Here is an 11,034-nt window from a genome sequence, read left to right as displayed (position 1 = left end):
AAGTTTTTCCCGAACCCAGCATAATATAAACCCTATTTAATTCCTTCTATTAAATAGGGGAATTTGTCGGCCAATACATTGGTTTCACAGACCAAACGGATGTCATAACTTTCTTTAGTTTATTTGATCGAGCCTCACCCTCAATTCTTGTGTTCATCCTTCGGGATAGATACAGGATTTGAGGTAAAACGCTCTTTCATTTAAACTATGAAAATTATGGGGTCAGTTTGACTTCATCTTTTTCAAAAATAAAAATTTTTAAAACGTCCTTCCGAAGCGGGCAACGGGATTTCAATTCCGATGACCGACAGCTTCTTACGGGCAAACCTCACACCAAAAATAGTGCCGACAGTCAATTATCAATCTTTGACAACTCTAACAACTTCTATAGGATTTTAATGTTCTAATTACGAGGTTAACTGTGGTCATCTTGAAAGAAATTTGATCCAAAATTTTTGGCTCGTAGCTTGGGTTATTTATTTTGATTTGCTCTTTATTTGAGCCAAAATTAAAATCAATCAATTTTTGAGTGATTGTCAATGTTCGAGCTATCTAAAATGTTCACTTCTTTTTACAATGTGTTGATTATTATCACTTTTGATCACCCGATCGTATAATAATGTTAGACTAACTATATAAAATTATAAAAGTGAAAGTGAAAAAAATGAATTCTAAATTTGATCCTTTCATTCTAGCCCAACAGGTGAGTCAGGTTTGCTATCTTTGATATCATTATAGAAAAAGAGATAACATTGACTAGGCAGTTTTTATTTCGAGTAAATCAGAAGCTACCATTGATATTCAGAATAACATTGAACCCATTCATCAAGAAACTGAAATGATAGATTTATGTTTACAACTTCATATAATTGATGAAGAGCTCAATCTAGAGTATGCTAGTTGTGAATATGAAGAAATTAATCTCAATGATGAGCATGACATTGGCGATGTGTTTGAAGAAGAGATTTTGACTACATCCTCCAGTCACTCTTTAGACGACACTGCGTAAGATGGTAATTTACTTTAAACATTTAAGGCTTTAGTCTCCTAAGTATGTAGAGCATATTTTATAGTTTTGCATTCAATAATTTAGTATTCATCTGTTCTGTTTTCATTTAACTAGCTTGTGGTTTCTATTGCACAGTTTTGTCTTTCAGTTTGTTGCGTACCTTTGTGTTTTTAGTTTTAGTAGTTCTACCTTACACTTTCTAGCTTCATCTACCTTTCTACTGCATACTTTGGTGTTTTATGTTTATTGTGTATCATTCTACTTTTAGTTTGTTACATAGTATTTTGTTATGTGCACTAGTTAATTAAATTTATATTCTTTATTGTAAATTTTGACTAGAGGCAGGGATGGTTGATCCTGAAATTATTTATTTGTAAAATTAATAAAGTTGACTCTGCTTTGTAGCGACACCAAAACTTGATTCGTTATTTATGAATAAGAAATTGAAGCAATTTATTTTGAGATTCTACGCAAGTATACGTATCGTTATCAAGTAATACAAGACTTTCTGATTAAGCCCCAAATATCGATCCCACGAGGAAGGTGTAAATTTGTAATGGAAATTTAAATCAGGAAACTCACAATGATAAAGAAAATCTACTACACTAAATTTCAAATGTTTAGGATGCTAAAAAAACTAAATTACCAACTACAAGCCAAAATGTAAAGCAAAGCTAAGCAATTACTACCAAACTATATTTTTGTGATGAAGTTATCAAATATGAGAAAGCATATTTCCCACCAAAATGAGTTTTTGGTTAAATTAGAGAGATAAATGGTTTTAATTTGTCTTGTGCCCAATAGGAGAAATTTTAATTCTCTACCCTCAGTTAAGTATTATAAAGAATCATTGGCTAATCTTAGGTTTAGTCTTTAAATTCGTGCTTAGGCTGAGAGGATACTGGCTCTCACTTCAGAGCTCCCACTTCCCTTCCCCTGAAGGCTAACTCTCGCTTTAGCTCTTAAACACTAAGACCAAATTGGGGATTTTAGTCTGTCACCCTTGAATTTCCAATTTTTCACCCGATAATATATATTTCCTTATTTATTGACCTTTTTATTTGCACCCAATTCCATGAATGAAACACTCCTTCATGGAATCGAATGCGATTCTCACTTTATTGTGAAACTCATACTCCATTTTCCGGGTAGTATGTTTCACAACAGATGTTAACATTTCAATTAGCCAAATCAAAAAGTAAATTAAGAATGGAGCGAAAAAATCATCACAATTTATTTTATATTTTAAAATTAGCACATCCAAATTATCTCTTCATTTCATCATATCTCAGAGTAGCGAGAAAGATGAAGAAAACTACTCAGACCTCATGAGAAAGATACGACAAAATACAAATTTCATAAATAAAAAAAAGTTTGTACAAAAATAATAAACAAACACCATTTATCTTTAACTCTTTCTCAAAGAAATATTATTGTAGCTTATCTTGGACTCTTTCTCTCTTTACAAGACTCTTGATTCTCTCTTCGAAGATGTAAGGAAGAAGAAATCTCTCACTTCTCTCCCTCTCCAACAACTCTTAGGAGAAATCACACTTAGACTCACCAAACTACACAATACACACAATGTAACACTAAAGGAAACTCAATGACACACTAGCAGACTCCTTTTTCTGATGAATTTCTACTCTAAATAAAGCATAATGTCGGTTCTCCAAGACGTGTATCAAATAAATCTTCAAAAAACATCCAAATTCATCGAATCTTCTAGATTTTTGCCCTGCACTAACTTCAGCACTGTCGACGCCCATGATGACACCGTCGACGCCCGTGGCCCGAATTAAATTTTTTCTCTCTGTCAAATGGCACCGTCGGCGCTGAGTATTTCTCTCCCAAACACTATTTTGACTCTAAATTCCATTCTTTTTACTTTCTTTTTGCTCCAAGTCCTAAAAATCATCAACCTGCAATAAAACATGAAAAATACATTCCTTTAGAGCGTAATATCACAAAAAATTAGTATAAAATATAGGCTTAAAAAAAGTATATATTTTTGTTGCATCAATGGTCTTGTGCATCAATGGTCTCCCGCCGGGGGGGGGGGGGGGGGGGGCGTGGAGCACAACATTATCTGATGAAGAAGCACGTCAGAAGAGGTTGCCTGACTTTGACACCCACTCCCACCCCTGCACCTACCCTTAACTTGATCACCATACCCACCACTGGCCCCAACTCCACACTCACCGCCATCCCCGCCCTTGCCTCCGCCCCACCCCTAACCTTAGCCTCAGTCCCACCCCCACTTTCATTGCTGCCCCGACCACCATCCCCACCCCACTATTACAACCACCCCCACCCCTACCTCCACCTGTGCTTTAGTGGGCTTGAGTTCAGTATAGGCCCATGTTTCCTTTACTGGGGAAGAGTCGACAGGTAGCAACATGTTGAGCTTATTTGCAACACATATGTTTTTTTAAGACATTGACAATAAACATTTAATTTTCTCAATTGATTAGAAAACTAATAATTTGTTGTTTTGAGGTTATACCCCCATCCCAGACTATTCATGGCATTCAAGATATCATTTGGAGCAAGTACGACTCAACACACTTGTTGTAGAAGGAAATCCTGATGACCATTTGAGATTGTTGGTTTTAAGAGTTTGTGGCATGTATAGCTCACAAATATCTTAAGTTTTCTTTATTCTTTTTTAAAACTAACATAAGCTCTATAATTTTGTAGAAATAGTTCTCCTGACACCCTAAGCACGAGACATAAATCCGAGGAAACTTGGAGCGGAAGGGCAGGGATCACCTACAAGACATGTTCAGTGATATTCAGAAATCACAATAGTGTCCTTTGTAGCTTGGAGAGGATATTCTTGCCACACCTCTCACGGCCTGAGGTTCCTCAGAGTAATAAAATAAGTGGGAGCAAGCAAAGAAGAATGGACAGTCAGACTATGGAGGGATGGGGCCCTCCAAGCACACTGGTGCAGCTCTCCCACATACATAATACAAGTGGAGGGTGGTAAGATTTCATTCCTTCTTTAAATTTTTTGTAAATCAAATATATATTTTAACTATTTTCTTATATGAAAAGATTGTGACAATAAGATGGAAGCCCTCCACTACCGATATACATAAGCGTACCCACAGAAGGCAACCCAAACAGTCTTGGATTGATGACAGACATCATGCAACCCAGGTAATTCATGAACTGAACTAGTTTTATGTTAATACATGTCAACTCTAACTATATGTAATTACCTTTTCTTACATGAGAGATTCTAGCAGCTGAAAGAGAGCTGATCCCAGGCATCGGGCTATATTACGATTTGTGATCGTGATTCTTCTGAGTACGACCTATTGAAGAAGGATGTTGAAGGGAAGAAGAAGGGCAGGTCACAAGCATTTGCATACGACGGTCACCACTCCACCAGTGCATCTGTAGGTTCTACCTCTTCCACACGAAAGGAGGAGGTCTCCAGGTGTTTTTCCATATTCACTATCAAGATGGAGGCCCGCTTCACTAAGATGAGGTTGGAGCTAGAAAAAAACATAGAGGCTAAAATGAAGGCCAAGTAAGATTGGTTTTGGTAGTGGATGAGGCAGCGTGACCAGGCAGCATTAGAGGAGGGGAAGGAAGAAGCGAAGGGCAATGGGGATGAGGAAGAGAAAATAGAGGAGGAGGATTATGGGGGATATTTTTCTTTTTTTATGATTATGTTATACATTTGAACATATATTTTTTCTTTGAATAGTATTATATCAATGTCAGATTAAATGCATTTTATTTTCATTATTTTATTGGATAATTTACTTTTCAAATGCTATATTACTTCTTTAAATGCTTGGACTGGTAAAATAAATTTTGTGATAATAGGTGTGTTAATGTAAATACGAACATGAGAATCTATTTTCTTTCCTGATGCTATAGGTTTCCAATGTCATACCGATGGTTTGATGAATACTTCTTACATATTAGTAGCTATAACTGACGACTAGCAGATGAACTTATTGACCGACGCCTAATCCTGACCCGCTGATTTGACAAAATCATAAGGAAACGATGGTCGCAACACTTTTTTGATAGTTTCTTTGTCGACTATAAAAGCCGGCTCATCAACGACACGTAATCGATGACAAGCATACGTTAAAAAAACGACGGGAGCGACACTTTTTGATGTTGAAGTTGTCTCTATTGCAGACAAAATAATTGTTGGTAAATTGTTGAAAACTGACGCTTTGAAATTACTCAAAAAAAGTGATGAAATATAATTTTTCAGTTATTTGTCAGTAAGTTTATGTCGTCGGAATATAAGTCGATTTGAGACAAGTGTTTCAGCTATGAGCGTAAAAAGCAGTGATGAGCGGATAAAAATATCGAAAGCTGCGGTATTTCCTTAGATAATATGACAAAATGTTGTTGTAAAAAATTATCATTATTCCTGTAGCTACAGGATCTTGCCTATGCTTTTCCACCAACATAGAAGGATCTCAGGCAGAAGTTAACGGCTCCGCTGACTAACTTTCCAGATGGGTTAACCTTAACATTCAATGTTTCTTCAGTAGGAAGTCTCCCTCTCTCACTTGGGATCTCTATATAGGGTGGTCAAAAAGTGAATCAAATGACCCTACTTTGTCCCCCAGCTCAGAGAATCTGGCTTCTGCCTTCTGCCATTGGAGGTTTTTTAGGATGCGCGCTCACGGACAAAACGTTCGCCCACTGCTTCATCACCTGAACAACCATCTTCCAGGCATCCTCACCGGTACTACTCTCCATGATGACTGACAAAAATAAAAAAAATGACCCTCTCAAAGAAGGCTAAGATAAGATATATTTTTTCTTCAATTCTCCCTAATTTATAGGGGTCTTCACATGAAATTCTAGAAGTGTTCAATAAATGCATATTTAATAATCTTGAATATCAACGGCTTTTTGAAAATTAAGATCCCCTTATTCTTATCACAACTATCACTATCAAGGAATAAGAGAGTCGATAAACTTAAATATGTACATAAAAAATGTGTTTGCACGAACCTTAAAATGATTTGATGGTCGACAAAGAAGATGATGTGGTGCTCTGGGACCCGCCAAGGACATTTACAGGAACCATATCTATATGGCCAGCTCATTTGGGCCAAGAAAAAAATAAGTTTGAGATGAACAAAATTTAACCACCCTACTAAAGCCTACTGAGACAAACCTCACTAGACTGAATTTGCTGGCTTTCCACAACTAGGTCGGACGAATGATGAAAACCATCCAGATCTAAAGCAGTAGGTTGGAACCTCTCAGTCAACCCTTCAACATTAGTCACACGAGAAATGACCTAGCCGGTCATTCCATCAGCCTCTCGCCTCGTGGCCGCCTGACCCAAAATCCGGCCGAGTGCCATTTCAGGCTATCGACCCCATCCAGCCGGACACGATTTCAGACTTTTGGCCCCATCCGGCCAGACTAGAGGTGTAAACGAACCGAATACGAACGAACAGAGCTCGTGCTTGTTTTCGGTTCGTTTGAAATTACGTGTGTTTGAAATATGCTCGTATTTGAATTTGTTCGCAAAGTTACTGTTCGTGTTCGATTTGATTTGTTTGAAATGTTTGAAATGTTTGAAATGTTCAAATTCTTCAAATTATTCGAATTGTTTGAATTGTTCGAAATCTTACAAATTTATTTGTGTTGTTCGAATTGTTCAAAATCTTTCAAAAGTTTAAACCTATATGAAACTAATGCTTAAATCTGTATGAATCACAACATTGATGCAAAATAGTCGAAGCACAACTCACAATAAAACTATAATATCATATCCCATCCATAAAAAAATTCAGACATAGAGGAAATATGTGAGATTTCACTTCCATAAACTATGTTTCACTCCAAGAAACTAAATAAATCTGAAAGAAAAAACTAAATAAATCTAAAAGAAATATAAGAAAATTTAAGCTAAGAGACGAACTTGAAGATAAATATGAAATTATAGAATTTAATACAAGCTACGAGGCGAACCTGAAAATCAGATTATAATTAATAGGATTTGATGTTTAAAAATATTATAAATTTTTAGAGTATATAATTATTTTTAAAATATGATAAATTTTTATATATAATTATTTTAAATTATTTTATATTTCGAATAATAACGATCTTAACACGATCGAACAAATGACTGTTTGTGTTTGGTTTGTTTATAAACCAAATGAAAAAAAAATTGTTTAACGAATGAATCGAACACGAACTCCTCGACGAGCCGAACACGAACTGTTCATGAACAACGAGCTTTTTTTATAGCCCTAGGCCAGACACCATTTCAGGCTCCCGACCTTATAATTATGTATGGACCAAAATGCTCCAACTGTACCTACTTTTTTAGGGGAACAAAATATAATTTTACATCCCTCATTCCTATAAATATGAGCTCCTTTCATGAATAAATGTTATGCGATTTTACTGTTCATTACCAAGCTCACTTTCTCTTCCTCTCTTCGCGCTCTATTCCTTTCGCATGTCTGCAGACAATTTTGAATTTGACAATAATAAATAAATAACTTCATTATCATGTTATGTACTATTTATAATGATTTTATTACCTAAGAATAATTATTATTTAAACTATATATATATATATATGTATATGCCTAACCACTCGAGTACTAACCTCATTCATAGGCAAGGGGGGATTCGAACCCTAGACCAAAGGAAACTTATAACGGACAAAGCCGATGTTCTACTAAGTGATCTAGAAATGTGGCGTATATATATATATATATATATATATATATATATAGATATACATATACATACATATACATATATATAATTAATATCAATGATATTTTTTATGTGATATTAAAAATTTTAGCTTGACATAATTAAAGATTTAAATTTAAATATTAGATATATGAATACCAAAGAATTATATACTATGCACTTAAATCTTTCCCTTTTTTTATTAAATATTGATTTAATTCATATAACCCTTTGAAAAGCAATCATATCAAACCATTACCCTCCTCATATCACAACATTATCAATGCATAATAGCAATGCAAAGAAACTTAAGTATAAGAATAATATTTCTAAATAATGTACATTACCCGACGGCATATCTCACAAGTGATATCTCCCTTCTCATCGCACCACCTCTGTATGCATTTTCGATGAGCATACTACAATGAAAAGTATTTATTTATATTATATATTCATTTGTATAATAATAGAAAAAAATAAAAAAAAATATCAAATATTATATACCTTCATAGTCCCACAACACGAGCATGGAGTTTCCATGTTATAAACCTCCTCCTCATCATGGCAAATGCGGCAATCTACAGGCTTATTTATTGTTCCATTACTGTTATTTTTGGTTGTTTTTTCAGCTAATAAATTTCTTCCTTCGGCAGCTGTTGATTCTCTCAGCAAGGTGTCCACATGAAGCACAAAATGATCCTCCATTTACCTAAAAATTAAAATGAAGATTAACAACTTATAAATGTTGAACAACTAAATCAAATTAATTCATAAATTTCAAATTTTACAGATTTATGAAAATGACATCTGGGTCATTCTATTTACATTAATAGCGCCACATATTTTTTTTAGGGTGCAGAATAAATTTATTAACTTTCGTTGTCAATAATTTGCTCAACTCGAGTTTAACGAGTATAGTACCGTACACTCAGACTGAGGGGAAATATTTGAATACACACGTAGAGCTGCGTGCGTAATAGCCCTGCGATAACCTCTGCTTCGCAGTTATTAGGGAGTTATTGGGAAGTTATTGTGGTATTAATTCTACTAATTTATAACCTTAATAACCTTCCAAAAACCTTGATGTTAATCATAGGTTATTATGGGGGTATTACGTACGCAAATATTTCCCCAGTCTGAGTAGTTAAAATTTAAGTTATTTTTCATTATTTTGTGATTAAAAAATCTCATAAAAATTCAATGGTATATACATAAATATCTCCTATTATTTTAAAATACATTTTTTGCTAATATTTTTAAAAAGGGATGGCTAATATTTAAGTTATTAGCTCATTTAGCAATCAGAGAGTTTGCATTGGTTCGGTTCCCATTTTTTATCAGTCAGCAGAACTTCTTAAGTGCGCAAAATAACTTGGTGAAAAGCTGAACAAGAAAAGAGTGTACATTTTACTCAACCAAAACTATGGTTAGATCATTTTGGTTTGAATAATTGAAAGAGTTGAAATGAAAAAAAAAAAAAAAAAGAAATAAGAGAGACGCATAATACAAAATATGTAAAAATGTCAACTACAATGAAAATTAGACTATTTTTTTTTTTGACTAGAATTGTACGTGAAATGATCAACAAAAAATATATTTATCGATTTATTTATTCATTCATTCTTTTATGACCATAATATGACGTGATGTCCTTAATCAGATAGGGGCAAACAAGTAATTATACACTTCATGCCTATTAAGTCTATAAATAGGAGGTCATTTCTACAATAAAGAGCTAATGAACTATCCGAAGTAATCCCATCTGTTCTCTCTCTCTCTCTCTCTTCTACCTTCTAATTCTAATTCTATTTCTTGGTGTGCTTCGCAGAACAATCTAGAATTCAACAACACATATTACTCGACAAATCTAAGGTTGGCTCATTTTGGTTTTGTAAAATTGAAAGAGATGGAATGAAAATATAAAAAAAAAAGGAAATGTAAAATTAAGAACATCTACTACAAAATCTGTACATATGTGAGAAGCAAATATGTCAAGTACAATAAAAATGTGTAAAAGAGACCAAGAAAAAAACCTTCAAAAAACAGAATGACAGCACAAGAAGAACTCAACTGAACACAAGCGAGTAAGCGACGACGGAAGGAACAAGTTGAGAAAATGGTTGGCGAGCAGCTTTCGACATTGGAAATGAAATTTATTCTTCGCCATTCGAGTAAGATATGTAATTAAAATATGCCAATATAACCACCTGGAAGAAAAAGAAGACTTACGTGCAAGCTGGGGATTGGATATCTTAAGCCAAGAAACATAGAAGACTAATATGGAGAGGTTCAAAGAGCAAGCAAGAGATGGTGTGTTGTTTATGCAATTAATGTAAATATGCATGGTTTAGCCTTCTATTTTAAAAGGTTAAAAATGTTTTTTTTTTATCTTTTAATTTTCAACATTCAGAATGAATCTAGAGATATGACATAAATTTCAAGATATTCTTTTAAGCAAAAAATATTTAAACTTCAATTGAGAGTCATAGTGTCATCTAGACCTTGAGTTTCAGTGAACTTATAGTGAAACTAACCGACTCAACAATATGGACCCAAATGTTTCGAAATTAGTCCAATTCGAGTCAAATCGAGCTCATATCAAGTCATTAAACTGTTTTTAGAGTCTTTTTGGGCATATTTGGAAATTAAATCAACGCCGAATCTGATGAGCTTATAGCCAAATCGAGTGTCTCGATAAGACTAATCCAACGAGCCCAATATCACTCAATTCGACATCATTAAGACACTCAAATGCCCATCAAGCACCGTTTGATTGAAGGAATTCCTCCCCACCGCCTGATCAAAGTGATTCATATTCCTTCGTGCATTAATTGCAACCAGGATTCTATAAATAGAGCCTTAACCCTCTCTTGAAAAAGGTTGAGAGCTTGAAACTTTAATAAGAATGAGACTTAGAGAAGGAATTGAAGTCCAACATCAACTCATCGCCGGTCGCAGTTGACAACCACTCGCCGACTACCGCCAATTACTATCGGCCGCTGCCCACTTCTTATGACAAGTTCATCCGCACACCAACGTTGTAACTCAAGAGATTCTATAATTTTTTCCCACCTGTGGGATAAGAGGTTGTAACTGTAATCATGAAGTTATAGTACATCTCTTCATCTGGCCCAGACCTCGATGTTTTTTCCTTTTCCAGGTTTTCTAGGTAAAAAATTATGGTGTCCCTACGACTTGTTTTTTTTTCAGTCCGAGTGTATGTTGAATTCTCGTGCAACACTAGACGATAATCTGTTACTCTATCGCCGCAAATATTATATATATATATATATATATATATATATATATAT

At 34.5% G+C, this 11,034-nt stretch overlaps 1 protein-coding gene across 2 annotated transcripts in view; it reads right to left on the bottom strand.

Moving 5' to 3' along the window:
• LOC110033356 overlaps window positions 1-9,858 on the bottom strand; it is an 86,003-nt gene extending 76,145 nt beyond the window's left edge. Inside the window, exons 1-3 of one of the 2 annotated variants that reach the window (XM_020737293.1) lie at window positions 9,795-9,858; window positions 8,228-8,432; window positions 8,071-8,142 (exon numbers count right to left, since the gene is read on the bottom strand). In XM_020737293.1, the coding sequence (XP_020592952.1) occupies window positions 8,071-8,142; window positions 8,228-8,428 (273 nt within the window). In that variant the 5' untranslated portion in view covers window positions 8,429-8,432; window positions 9,795-9,858. Of the gene's footprint in view, window positions 1-8,070; window positions 8,143-8,227; window positions 8,433-9,756 lie in introns of both variants that reach the window. The other variant, XM_020737292.1, reaches the window with a different exon arrangement.
• Between the last annotated feature and the right edge of the window lie 1,176 nt (window positions 9,859-11,034).

This window comes from Phalaenopsis equestris, unplaced genomic scaffold (assembly GCF_001263595.1).
Source record: "Phalaenopsis equestris unplaced genomic scaffold, ASM126359v1 Scaffold001146, whole genome shotgun sequence".
NCBI classification, from domain to species: domain Eukaryota; kingdom Viridiplantae; phylum Streptophyta; class Magnoliopsida; order Asparagales; family Orchidaceae; genus Phalaenopsis; species Phalaenopsis equestris.
This window is presented reverse-complemented; position numbering and strand designations above follow the sequence as displayed.